The 13,557-nt window shown below is 49.0% G+C and overlaps 1 protein-coding gene across 7 annotated transcripts; it reads right to left on the reverse strand.

Annotated features, from left to right (window-relative positions):
- Window positions 1–1,334: 1,334 nt before the first annotated feature.
- Window positions 1,335–12,779, reverse strand: WDR13 (WD repeat domain 13). Of its 7 annotated transcripts, none has more exons than XM_057718042.1 (10): window positions 9,785–12,779; window positions 7,307–7,386; window positions 6,381–6,587; window positions 5,520–5,629; window positions 5,271–5,401; window positions 4,360–4,667; window positions 3,475–3,655; window positions 3,233–3,374; window positions 2,035–2,153; window positions 1,335–1,608 (listed from the first exon to the last, which is right to left on the reverse strand). In XM_057718042.1, exons 1-10 carry the CDS (start codon window positions 9,807–9,809, stop codon window positions 1,424–1,426), a joined length of 1,488 nt encoding a protein of 495 aa, XP_057574025.1. In that variant the 5' UTR covers window positions 9,810–12,779; the 3' UTR covers window positions 1,335–1,423. The 7 variants fall into 7 exon arrangements, with proteins under 7 accessions (XP_057574025.1, XP_057574029.1, XP_057574026.1 ...); XM_057718046.1 differs by having other exon boundaries at window positions 6,381–6,621; window positions 9,785–9,803; XM_057718043.1 differs by lacking the exon at window positions 9,785–12,779 and adding an exon at window positions 7,726–7,858 and having other exon boundaries at window positions 6,381–6,621.
- Between the last annotated feature and the right edge of the window lie 778 nt (window positions 12,780–13,557).

The following is a 13,557-nucleotide window of genomic DNA, read 5'->3' on the forward strand; positions in this document are numbered from 1 at the left end:
AACCATAATTTGAAAAGATACACGCACCCCAATGTTCATCGCAGCACTATTTACAATAGCCAAGACATGGAAGCGACCTAAATGTCAATTGACAGATGAATGGATAAAGATGATGTGATACATACATACAATGGAATATTACTCAGCCATTAAAAAAAGAAGGAAATAATGCCATTTGCAGGGACTTCCCTCGTGCTCCAGTGGTTTAGAATCCATCTTGCAATGTAGGGGACGCTGGTTCGATCCCTGCTTGGGGAACTAAGATCCCACATACTATGGGGCAACTAAGCCCAAGCACCACAACTAGAGAGCCCAGGCACAGCTATGAAAGATCCTGCATGCCACAACTAAGACCTGATGCAGCCAATAAATAAATAAATAATTTTAAAAATAAAAATAACAATGCCATTTGCAGCAACATGGATGGACCTAGAGATTATCATACTAAGTGAACTCAGACAGAGAAAGACAAATATCATATGATATCACTTATATGTGGAATCTAAAAAAATGATACAAATGAACTTATTTACAAAACAGAAATAGACTCACAGACTTAGAAAACGAAGGTATGGTTACCAAAGGGGAAAGGTGAGAAGGAGGGATGTTAGGAGTTTGGGATTAACATACACACACTCCTATATATAAAATAGATAATAAACAAGGACCTACTGTATAGTACAGGGAACTCTATATTCTGTTATAACCTACATGGGGAAAAGAATCTAAAAAGGAATATATATATATATGTGTGTGTGTGTATATACATATGTATATATATAAACTAAATCACTTTGCTGTACACCTGAAACTAACACAACTCTGTACATCAACTATACTCCCATATAAAATAAAAATTTTAAAAAGTTACATTTCACACTGTCAGGAACATCCTCCCTGATCATGACACCAAAGAGCCTAACCCTCCCCCAACCCTTGCAACTCTATCCCCCGTCCTTTTTCCTCACAACACTCAACTTTAGCTGACCTATTATATATTTTTGTCTATTATCTACCTGCCTCCACTAGAATGTAAACCCTACGAGGGTAGCCATTCCTGTCAGTTTAGGTCACAGCTGTACCCTCAGTACCTAGAACAGTTCCTGGCACACAGTAGGTGCTCGATAATGTCTGTCCAAAGCGTGACCGTGTAAAACACGTGAAGTGGTGCCTCTGACATGGCAGACGTTCATAAACGGTTGTTGAATGGATGAATGAATGGATCAATGCATGAAGGCATGAATGCATGAATGGGGAGATGAACCCCATCCCACCTTGGGTCCTAGAGCTGCACTCTCCCCCATCCCATCCCCAGCAGATCTGGGAGCCAGCCATCGGCACAACCACAGGAACTTTATTTACAAACACAAGGCTGGGGCAGGAGGTGGGTGGGAAAGTGGATAGTGACAAGGCTAGAAGTCTCCTACTTCTGCTCCCGCCTCCAAACGATGACCATGCCACTAGCGTCGCTGGAAGCCAGCAGGCTCTCATCGCAGTTGAAGCTGACATCTAGCACGGGTGCACTGTGGCCCTGCAGCTTGTTGACAGCGGCCTTGGCTGCCCGCTCCACGTCAAAGAAATGCACGCACATGTCCTCGCTGCCCGTCACTGCCCAGATGAGAGGAGAGACCATCAGGAGGTGTTGCAGGAGGCAGCAGGGTGCCCTGCGTATGAAGTTGCTGAGGTGTCTGAAGTGCTGAGGGATTTACGTCTAAGGTGTGAGGTTCCGGGGCTGGGGGCTGTGGTGTGGACCATCCCTAGATGGGAGGTCACCTAGCTGTTTTGGCTCTGTGTCCAGAGTGTGAGGTCTCTGAGCTCTTTGTTGGTGGGGCAAAGGGGTCTGTGTCTTAGGCTGTGAGGTTTCTGCGCTGTCTGGGGGTCTGTGCTCAAAGTGTGAGGTTACTGAGGCATGAGAGTTCTTGAGGCCCGGGAAGTCAGGACATTAGGATGTTGTGATATCCGAGCCAGATCAGCACCTGCTCTGGTCCCTGCCCCTCCCCAGCCAACAAGACACCCTGACCCCATGTGACTCACCCACACAGGCCCCCTGGCGAAAGGACATGAGGGGGCAGAAGATGCTGCGTACAGGGTGTGAGCTCTGCTCAATGGGGAAGCTTCTCTTCAGCTGCAGAGTCCCCTCGTTGTCCACCACCCTGAGAGGAGGAGGAGAGAGGGTCAGGGGGCAGCCTCAGCCCGAGACGGGGACAAATGGTGGACCAGTCTGTGTCCCCACCTCTGCACCTAAGGTCTTTACAAGGTTCATGAAATCCAGTTTTTTTTTTTTTTTTTATTTTGGCACACGGGCTTAGTTGCTCCGTGGCATGTGGGATCTTCCTGGAGCTGGGATCGAACCTGTGACCTCTGCATTGTCAGGCAGATTCTTAACCACTGCGCCACCTAGGAAGCCCCGAAATCCAGTTTTGAGTTGACTGCATAAAGCTATAAAGCATGGGCCGGTGTGAGTTAGTGACAGTTTGGAAACTATATCTGTTAATATAAATGGGGAGCCTCTGCTGTTTAATTCACTAGTTTCTTTTCCTAAGGGTCCCTAAGAGATCCAGACAGTAGGACGGGCACAAAGAGAGGAAATGGCTGACCAAACTATGGCACCCCTGCACTGTGGAATACCACATGGCCATGGAGGAATGAACCCGAGCTACTACAGGGAGCCTGGGGCATTTCCACAGGCAGTTTGGTGAGAAAAGCATTCCAGAGTGTGGCCCAGCCTGAGAAGTGCATTTGGGTGACATGACATAAGTGCATGGGGATAGTAAAACTGTGCTTCAAAAAAAAAAAAAAAAGAAGAAAAAGAAAGAAAGAAAAAGAAATAAAGAAATAAAAAAGGAAGGAAGGAAGGAAGGAAGGAAGGTCCCTACTCTAAGCGAGCTCTAGTCTTATTTCATGGCTCAGTGTGCTCATCTGTAAAATGGACACGATAACGGCACCTACCTCATAGGGTTGTTGTGAGGATTAAATGAGGTGATATGCATAAGGTGCTTTGAACAGGGCCTGGCCCCAGTGACTGCTGTGCACATGCTAGCTACTGCTATTACTATGACTGCTCCTACTGATGTCACCATTATCATATTAATACTATTATTAGGAGACCAGACCTCCAAGCTCAAGGAAGTTAACCTCCACGGCTTAGACTGCTGGGGAGACAGGGCTCCCATCCCAGTCTGACAGAGGCGGCAGGCCCCCCACCTCCAGGCAGTCCCAAGAGGAGACCCACCTGTAGAGCAGCAGCTTGTTGAGGCAAGCGTTGATGAGTAGCGAGGGGTCCCGGGCCTCGCGGCTGACCCAGGAGCGGGCAGAGATGCTGGTCACGGGGCTGCCCTCGTGTACCACCAGACGCTTGGCTTTGGTCAGCTTCCCTGCAGCAGCAGAGGGCGGGGAGGCAGAGGTGAGGGCTGGGGCTGTGCACTGGAAAGGTGGGAGTGTGAGCACCCGGATGCAGGCCTCGGGCCTGCCTACCTGTGGCCATGTCGAAGAGGAAGGAGAAAACACTGCCGCGGTCATCACCGGCCCAGAGCAGCCGGCCAGGGGCATCAAAGGACAGAGCGAGGACGCGGCCTGTCAGCTTGCTGGAGCCACCCTTCACTTTCTTACCCGTGGAGATGTTCATGACATGCACGTTGTGCTTGGCATTCCCCACCTGTGGAGGAGACCCGCATACCATCACCCAGCCAGCCCCTCCTTGAGTCTGACCACAGCGGGGCTGCTGTTGATAGGCCTGGCTGATCCCTACTGGGCTCCCACCACAGGGAGGCCAGTAGACTGGAAGGTGACTCAGGCCAGTAATCCTCCCCAGCCGGTCCCTCTTGCCATCTGACCAGGACAGGCAGCTGCTGCCGGAACTAAAGGGGCCTGCCTGGTCCTTCCTGGAGCCTTGACTATACAAGGGTGGTGGCAGCCACTGCTGTAGCTGAAAGGTTCCCAGAGCACAGGCTCACTGGGCCAGCTCCCCCTACTCCCCGCCAGGCCAGACTTTTCATTTTCTTCCCCTGCCCTCTGACTCTCTATCTGAGTCAGACCACTGTGACACTGCCACTGAGACAGACAAAGTTGCTGACTAGTAATCCTGCTCCCCAACCAGCAGCCCCTGCAGCTGGAAAATGATAGGGCTACTGCTGAAGGGACTGTGACCCTACCCTTGGACCGCCCCCCATCCCCAGAGTCTACCACAGTGAGGACATCCCAGACTAAGAACCACGTCCCCAGTTCTGCCGTTTCCCTCTGAGTCTGGCCAGAGGAGGATGGAGGCGATGGACTTAAGGGGACCCCCTTATTCTGATTCCCTGGGACAGCCCTCCTGGCCTGGTATCCCATCCTCGGCAAGGGGGCACCCTGGAGCCTGACCACAGTGAGGTTGTTGTTGACCGGCTGGAAGGTGCAGCAGAGTAGTTCGGCGCTGTCGGGGTCAGGTATCTCCCGGATGCAGCGACCATCCTCAGAGGCCCAGATGCGCATGGTGGCATCAAGCGAGGTGGACACAAGGATGTCATTGGAGAGGGACCAGGCGAAGTCGGAGACCCCACGGGTGTGGCCCCGCAGCACTCGGAGCACAGTGGGCGGGGCGGGCACCAGCTGGCACAGCGAGATGCTACCATCAAGCGAGCAGCAGGCCAGGCGGTGCCGGTCATCATTGGCAAAGCGCACCCTGGGGACTGCAAGGCCAAGGAGCCATTTGTGAGACTCAGCATGCTCACTGGGTGCTTTCATTTATAGAAGGTTCTGACGTGTGAGCTGGGGGCCGGGACCCACTGCACCCGGCACAGTGGCCTCAGCAAAGGCCTTTCCCTGGCTGAGAAAGAGAACTGGAACCCCAGAAGGCCCTCTGCCAAAAGCTCCCTAAATCTTGGGAGGTACTTTATGGATTGCAAATGACTTCTGCAATGTGAAAAGGCTTCTACGTCTCAGTGAGCGCTTCACAATTACCAAGGTCTTGGCAGTTTGCAAAACCCACTCTGCCCTTTGTAAGAGGATTTCTCCGCAGCAAAGGTTTTAAGCTCGTTCAAGTGACTCATAACTCCAGAAGCCTTCTGCAAAGTGCTCTTTTAAGCTGCTGAGCGTCCTTTATGGTAGACAAAATAACCGAGACTTTGCATATCACTTTGCAGAGGGCTTTTAGGTTTGTGAAAGGTTTGATGAATAGCAATTCCTCCATCAGAGGTGGGCCCGAGGTTCTGCATTCCAGAAAAGGATGCACCAGGTGGCTGTCACAGTTTGGGCAAATGTGTGGTGATGGGACCTGCCATCCACTCGCTCACCTGCCTCGTCCACATGTTGGTCAAAAACGTGGTACATGCCCGCGAAGGCGTAGTTCTCGCTCAGCGATGTGTCCCCAGCCATAGCTCGACTTGCTTCTGCCGCTGAAGTGGGCACCACGCTGCCGGGGGGCCTAGGCCCCAATAAGAGTGAGGAGTGAGAAGAGGGAGGTACTAGCATTTGGCCTGTCACTGCCTTGTGGCTCCTTTCCTCCTCACAAACCTCTGCCTTCAGCTGCCCCTGGTGCATACCTGTCCTCATAGACTGCACGGTTCATCTGTGCCTGCAGCTGGTAGGAGCCTCGGCTGACGGAGCGGCGGTGCCCACGGGCCCCCAGGGCCCGAGGGTCATCCTCGAAGTCCTGCAAACAGAGGGTCAGGGTAGGCACACCTTGCAAATCAGCCCTCAAGAACCTATGAGATCTAGAGTCTTCAAAACACACTCAGAACCATTGGACTTCCCTGGTGGTGCAGTGGTTAAGACTCTGTACTTCCACTGCAGGGGGCGTGGGTTCGATCCTTGGTCAGGGAACTAGGATCCCGCAAGCCGAAACCAGATCCCTTCTCATCCCTTCCACAGCCCACCACCATTGCCTGGATGACTGTGTGGCCTGTGCACTAGTTCTCTGGCTTTCGCGGTTGCCCTGCTCAGCAGATACTTAACAAATGCTCTTTGAACAAAGAATGAACACTTTTCCCCCAGAAAACCGCTTGGTTTAGTCTCTTTCCTCATTCAAATCTCAGCTCAATTGTCACCTCCTCAGAGAGGCCTTCCCTGATCATCCTCATTAAAAATAGCTTCTCTCTGTCCCCCACACTTGTCCTGTTTCATTCCACAAGTCTGTTTTTTTTCCAGGTTAGCACGCCTCACTACAAGCCATGGTAGTTATTCACTTGTTTATCTGGTTTGCTATGTTTATTGACCTATTTTATTTATCGCCTGCTTATCAACCTATTTATTTTATGTATTGTCTGTTGATTTGTCTCCCACATTATCTTTTTTTGCCCTCTGCTCATCTTAAGAGCCTGGAACAGTGCCTGGAAGATAGCAGGTGCTTGATAAGTCTGTTGAGTGAATATCAATGGAGGCAGGTGGCGCGGGGAGGAGCTCACCTCCATGCGGTCAAGGGTAGTGCGGCTGCTGCGGACGATGCTGTTACTATAGGCACGAGCACTGCCTGGCTCAGAGAGGGGCCCGTAGCGCTGGCCCAGCAGCTGCCCGCGCAGCCTCAGGTACTGCCGACGCAATGCTGGAGGGTGCCCAGCCTTGGCATTCTCCCGCAGTAGCTGGCTGCGCCGTCGGATATATTGTGTCCGAAACTGTGGAAACGTTGGTGTGCGGTACGCGTTGTACCTGCGATGGCAGGAGGCAAGGCGGGCAGCAGGCACAGGACAGAGGGAATCAATCAGCTCACGGGATAGGGAAGGAGAATGAGGTGTGTGGCAGTGATGGGTCAGGATAGCAAGGGATCAGCAGTGGTGATGGGGGTCTCTCTGGTGTTGTGATGAAGGTGAGTCCACAGTAATAATGAGCATGGCAATGAGGTCAGTGTGGGCACAATGGAAGCAGTCTGCAGCTTGGCAGGAATTGGTATAGGGTGACTGAGTCCGTGCAGACAGGAGTAGGCGCCGATCTGACATGGTGATGGGGGTTAGTGTGGGGCAACGGTGGGGGTCAGTATGAGATGGCGATTGGGGCAGACTGGGGAAATGATGGTGGTAAGAGAAGTCTGGGGGCAAAAGTGGGGAACAGGATGTCACCAGCCTGGGCTCTATCACCCTCTCCCAAAGGTTCTAATAGTAATACTCTTTGCGTATGCCCATATGTGACTGCATTTTCCTAACATGCTCTTTAACGACCCTCCCTGGCCAGTCACTCTCACAGTGGGCAAGCCCCCACACCCTGCTACTGCGCATGCTCGCCTCCAGCAAGCTCACTCAAGCCACATAAGGCAAGTTCTCCGCCCAGCCTCGCTTATCGCCATTGCGCATGCACCATAGTAACTTCCGCTCCCACGAGCTTTGACCCCACGCCTCACCTTGCGTCTACTGCTAAGACTTGCTGCCACACAGCGGCCATTCCCCGGCCTCCTCTTCCGGCCTGTCCGCCCGCGGGAGCCTGCAGGACAAGGGCCTGGAATGTCAGCGTCTCAAGTGAAGGGATCTAGTTCCGCCCCTTCCGCCAGGCGATCGTTGCCACAGACACCGAGTCCCTCCAGTGCAGGGTGTCGCGAAATCCCACCCGGCTGTTAGCATGATCACCACCCCAGTCCTGCCCTTCCCAGGCAGCGCCCGGACAACTCACAGCAGGCCTGACCCCGCCCCTCCCCGGTCACCATAGCAACACCCCTCCTCCCCCGCCTGGCAATCCTTGTTGGCATTCCCCACCCATCTTGCCCCCCCCACCCCCCGCGTTCCCTTCTCAGCTCCAAGAGCAGAACCCGGGATCAGGGACCACCTCCGGGGCTGCCTCCCGCTCTTGAGGCTCCCGGGGCGGCCCTGAAACCAGTGTCACCCTTCTCTCCTCTCTCTCTCAGGCTCCAGCAAGATGGCCGCCCGCTGCCAGGGAGAACTGCCGAACGCAGAACAAATCGATAGGAATCCTCCCCAGGGCGTGGGAGAACCACGCAGGCGCATTAAGGGACAGTAGCTTCTGGCACAAAGATGGAGGCTCCGCCCTTTTAAATTTTATCCACCCCCAGTCCCTAATGGCATTTTTCGGGTACACAAGAACAGTGTCCAGGGACAGGGGCGAGTATGCGAATCACTCACTAAAAATCAGAAATATGACTTAAAAAAAAAACCACTTTCTTTTGAAAGAGTGGTATAAGGTGCTTTTTAGCAGTACAATCTTGGCCAAGCAGGATTTGAAGTGCAGAATAAAAAAAATAATCACACATGCAAAGGCCCCTAGAAAGTTCCCCATTTCTTAGGTGACTGATGGGCACTGATGGGTTCAGAAGTGCCCAGAATAAGAGTCCTTTCTGTGTGTCTGTATTGGGGTGGGTGGGGGCTTGGATACTCCCAGGAAGCTTAGTCTGGGCGTGTCTCTCTCAAGGCAGAAGACATAAATAGGTACAACAAGCTTTGGGGTTTGGTTCCCAGGAGGCTATTTGAATCATCCTTATTTCAACTCCAACAAGAAGCTGCATCTCTGTTCATCTTAAAGTGATCAGGATATACAATGTAGGAAGTTGGAATACGTTTAGTAGCTTCCTATCGGATCTTGACTTCAACTGACACAATTCTCAAAAAATATTGTTCAGATTATATTGTATTTTTTATAAAAAGTGTTATTTTTCACACTATTTTTATAACACAATAATATGAACAGTATTTTTAAAGCAACCTTAAATGAGACACAGCCAAAAACATATTGCCCTTTGTGTTCTAACAAAAATAGACCACACTACTGTACTGATTTAGTAACCTTCCTTGTCCATGTAACTAAACTATGGGTGATCTTTTCAGGATATTGAACACCCTTTTTGTTTCATGTTGCTAAAGAATAAATTTTGCACAAATGTGTAACCACTAACATTTATTGGACAATATGCTGGATACTGTTTAAGGTGACTTACATGTATTAATCCACTTAATACTAATAACTGAATGTTGTGGGTCCCATTACTATCCCCATTTTACAGATGAGGAAACCTTAAGCTCAGAAAGCTCAAGGGTGACTTTTTGTTGAACTGGACCCCTATTTATGACCAGCATTGGGTTTACAGTTGGCCCTTGAACAACACAGGTTTGAACTCTGTGGGTCCACTTATACACAGATTTTTTTCACTATTACACCATCTGTGGCATACAGATTACACCATCTGTGGCTTAACTGTGGGTACGGAGGGCCAAATATGGGATTTGAGCATCCATGGACTTTGGTATCCATGGCAGGTCCTGGAACCCATCCCCCACAGACACTGATGAACAACTGTATTTCCAAGTTCTTTATTTATTTGCCATAAAGGGTGATACAATCAATGCCTTTCCCAGTCACCCTGACCCTCCCTGGACAGAACCCCACCCCTTCATCCCACCATTCAGCTTCCAAAGAAATGTGGTGGGGGGACTTCCCTGGTGGTCTAGTGGTTAAGACTCGATGCTCCCAATGCAGGGGGCCCGGGTTTGATCCCTGGGTCAGGGAACTAGATCCCGCATGCTGCAACTGAGAGCCCGCATGCTGCAACTAAAGATCCCATTTGCTGCGACGAAGATCCTGCATGCTGCAGCTAAGACCTGGCACAGCCAAATTAAAAAAAAATCAAAAACAAAAACAAAGGAACGTGGTGGGAAGAAATCACAGGAGAGTCAGGGATACCAGGGAAATCTACTCTCACTGCCAGCACTGATTTTTTTTGTTCTTGTTGTTTTTATAATACTCATGTTAAAATTTCAAAAATTATTTTAAAAACCTCATTCCTATAAGGCTATATATAAGATACTAGATAATACACCCTAATGACAGGGTTGTTATGAGTTAGCTATTAATGCACAGAAAATGTTCATGATACCTGTTACGAGAACATCTGCTGTCATTTCAGGAGGTAGTACAGTACTTTTCAGAAGGCAGTATAACCTGGCCACTGCCACAGGCTCTGACAACTATGTAGTCTTGGGCAGGTCACTTAACCCCTCTGTGACTCAGCCTCCTCATCTGAAAAAAAAAAACTGCCTCATAGAGTTAGTGTGAGGACTAAGTGAGTTAATATTTGTAAAGCTTAGGTAAGCATCTGGAACAGAGAAGATATCCACTAAATGTTGACTACTGTTAGTTGTTTAAAACTTTTCCCAGGACCTTCCCTGGTGGCACAGTGGTTAAGAATCCGCCTGCCAATGCAGGGGACACGGGTTCGATCCCTGGTCCGGGAAGATCCCACATGCCGAGAAGCAACTAAGCCCGTGCACCACAACTACCAAGCCCACGTGCTGCAACTACTGAAGCCCATGCACCTAGAACTCGTGCTCCAAAACACGAAGCCACCACAACGAGAAGTCCGCGCACTGCAACGAAGAGTAGCCCCTGCTCTCCACAACTAGAGAAAGCTCGTGCACAGCAACGAAGACCCAATGCAGCCAAAAATAAATAAGTAAATAAATATATTATTTATTAAAAAACAAAAACAAAAAAAAACAAACTTTTCCCAATAACAGATCCATCTGCCAGAGGTAAATCTGGAGCAGAATAATGTGAATTAGAATGACAACAGCCACCTCTCGCATTTATGTGTTCTGCATTTTTTCAATTTTTGTTGTTAAACATTTACACACGCTTACTGGATTAAAAATGGGTTTTAAACAAGTTGATGACAGCAGGCACTTTCAGTTTGTTGGGAGCCTGGAGAGAAAGGGGTAGAATTTATGTACGTGAATGGCAGGTCAGTGGGTGGGAGAAGAAGGGTCTCAGGCCTGGGATATCAAGTCACCAGAAGCAGCTCCTGGAGGTTGTGAATGACCTTGGTTATAATCATGACATCTAAAAAAGTTCAAGTCCATGGGGGACCACAAGTCCCACTCTAACAGAATCTGGGGCTATTTTACTGTCAGAGTGGTAGCTGAATGAACAAACAAAAACACATTTGGACAAAAAAGACAGGTAAACCAGAGCTGTTTGAAGATAACACCACGTTATAATAGTAACTTAAGTGATGGTAGAAACAGGCAGGGGCCATGTCCTTTTTGGACTCCTTTCTTCATGTGCCTCCTGCCTATATGGCCTCCAGAGTTTACAACTGCAAAGGCGAGCACTGGACCACACTGGCTGTGTCCGCTTTTCATTACTAACCTCAAGTTGGGCCTCATCCTCAGAAACTAAAAGGAGCATGATCTGAGGGAAAGCCTAGGTGGCTTGGGGTGACAAGGGTGTGCTGAAAATCAAGGCCAGAGAGCGAAATGGGAGGACACATGGAGCTGAGATGTGACTGGCATGTAGACCTTGAGTCCTTATTCACTTATCTCATCCCTGAGGTTTCTTCCCAAATTGGACAAGTGGGGGTTGGGACATAAGATCTTAATTTAAATTTGACCATTTCCTGATGGGAAAACATTTGCCTCTGAAGCCAAAGTTCTCACGATCCCCAAAGTCTTAATGGTGACAATGTTGAAGGAATCAGTAGAGGTAGGCAGGACACCGAGGCTTGCAATACAGGAAGCAATGTTTATTGTACCGGTACAGGCCCAGTGGACTCACATCCAAAGACTGAGCCCCCAAACAAAGAAAAGTTTCCCCTTTTATAAACCAGTTCCCGTGCTTTTTTTGGGCGCCTATAGCTATGTTTATCTAGGCAGGGGCAAGGTACAGAGGCCAGAGTGCAGAAGTTAGGTTTTCCCTTATCTCCTTGACTCAGATGTCTGGGCTGTTTATGGCAGGATCTTTGTGAAAGAGGCCATAAGTTACTTATTCCCTGAGGCTTGCATTCTCTTCTGTTTGCCTCTTCCTTCCCTGCTTTTGTTATTAACCTGCCTCAACAACTCTCCATAGCCTGAGTCAGAAACCAGATTCCTACACTTGGGAAAAGCCTCGAAGACCACTTGAGCAGCCTCCAGCAAGCTTCAATAACAAGCCAGCTTTCCAACAAATATTTATCAAGCCCCTACTAGGTGCCAGGCACTGGATAAACAGTAGTAACTCAGACAAATGGTCCCCATTCTCATGGAGCTGTCTTTCTAGCTAGAAAGATAAGTGATAAAATAAGATCATTTTTAGATTGGTGTTTACTATCACTAAAAGAGTAGTTTGGTTAGCACTGCTGAGCAGTGGGGGAAGGAAGGAGGGATGAGAAATAAATTTAAGCTGGTCACAACACTGTAAATCAACTACACTTCAATAAAATTAAAAAAAATAAAAATAAACAAACAAAAATTCAAGCTGGAACCTGAATGAAAAGGAGCCAAATACACAAAGCTCTGAACAATGAATGTGTGGGTAAGGCCAGTGAGGCCAGGCAGTGATTGATTCAGAGGAGAAATCACTTCACAGGACTAGAACTGGAGTCACTCTGCTCTTAAGATCTCAATTCCATTTACTCAGTGAGTGATTCAGCACCAGACTGGGGGCCAAGCAAGACTGGACCCTGGGTTTAGTACCTCGGTCTCATGTGATATAGCTACATGGGCACAGCCCTTGATTTGTCCCATTTTTTCCATTAACACAATGACCTATATCTGGTTGCTTTTCAAATATGAAGCCATTCTTACTTTCTTGGGATGTCTCACCTAGTTTTGGTGACAGCCTGCATTTACCAGGCTCTTACAACATCCATCTTATAGAACTGTCACAACAGCCCTAATGAGGTAGGTGCAACATTTAGCCCCACTTTCAAGATGAGGAAAGTGAACCCTGGAGGGGTTTACTGCCCATGGCCACAGATGTAGAAAATATTAAAACTAGCATTTGGATCCAGGCAGGATGTAGAACTGGACTAAGTTTCTTATCTTGGATACCAGAAACCACCACCCCTCCCCCGGTAACCAGCCAGCAATGTTAACAACAGTACCCCATCCCTCTCTCACCTCTTTGTATGTCCCCCACCCCCATCCCCGCATCAAGTCCCAAATCAATTTCCACTCCTGTCTCTCTTACAACCTTCTGCACTGGTAGATCCGCCTTGAAATCTACAACAGCTTTCAGCTACTGTGAGAAGCTGACCTCTTATGCCTCCTCTCCAACTTCATCCCGTTCTCTTACTCTATCTGATTATGTTCCAGTTACACTGGCTTTCTTGCACATCCTTTTAAAATTGCACAGATTGTTCCTGAGACCTGGAACATTCTCTTCTGTGCATGCACTTACTGAGAGCAAGTACTTTGTGCCAGACACTGTTTGAAATATTTTACATAGAAAACCTTCTTTAACACTCACAACAACTCTATGAAGTTGATGCTATTATCCCATGTCACAGATCAGGAAATGGAGGCAAAAAGATGAAGTAACCTGCCCAAGACCGCACAGCCAGTAAGCGATGGAGTTGGATTTACATCCAGGCCACCTGGCTCCAGAATCCTTGCTCTGAACCACTACACTATTTAACACCGATTCCCAACTTATTTTGTGTAAGGTCCTCCAGTGTGAATTCATAATTTCTTTCTCTCATCTCACCCCCTTTGTTTGATCTGTCAGCAAATCCTGTCAGTTCTACCTTCAGAACGTATCCAGAATCCAACCTCTCCTCTCCACATCTACTGCTGCACCACCATTGCTGGCTTGGACTACTGTGGTGGCCTCTTCACTGCTTCCACCCTTGCCCCCTCCCCAAGTCTGTCCTCACAGTAGCCAGAGGGTCCTGTT

The sequence above is a fragment of the Hippopotamus amphibius genome, chromosome X (genome assembly GCF_030028045.1).
Source record: "Hippopotamus amphibius kiboko isolate mHipAmp2 chromosome X, mHipAmp2.hap2, whole genome shotgun sequence".
NCBI classification, from domain to species: domain Eukaryota; kingdom Metazoa; phylum Chordata; class Mammalia; order Artiodactyla; family Hippopotamidae; genus Hippopotamus; species Hippopotamus amphibius.

Bases quoted from the DNA above. Each gene is read 5' to 3' on its own strand.
- WDR13 (XM_057718042.1), bottom strand. From the start codon at position 9,809: ATGACAGCAGATGTTCTCGTAACAG. The intron at 4,668-5,270 runs GTGAGCGAGTGG...TTGGCCTTGCAG, and splicing joins CCAACATGTGGACGAGGCAG to TCCCCAGGGTGCGCTTTGCC. The intron at 2,154-3,232 runs GTGGGTCTCCTC...TCCTCCTCTCAG, and splicing joins AACAAGCTGCTGCTCTACAG to GGTGGTGGACAACGAGGGGA.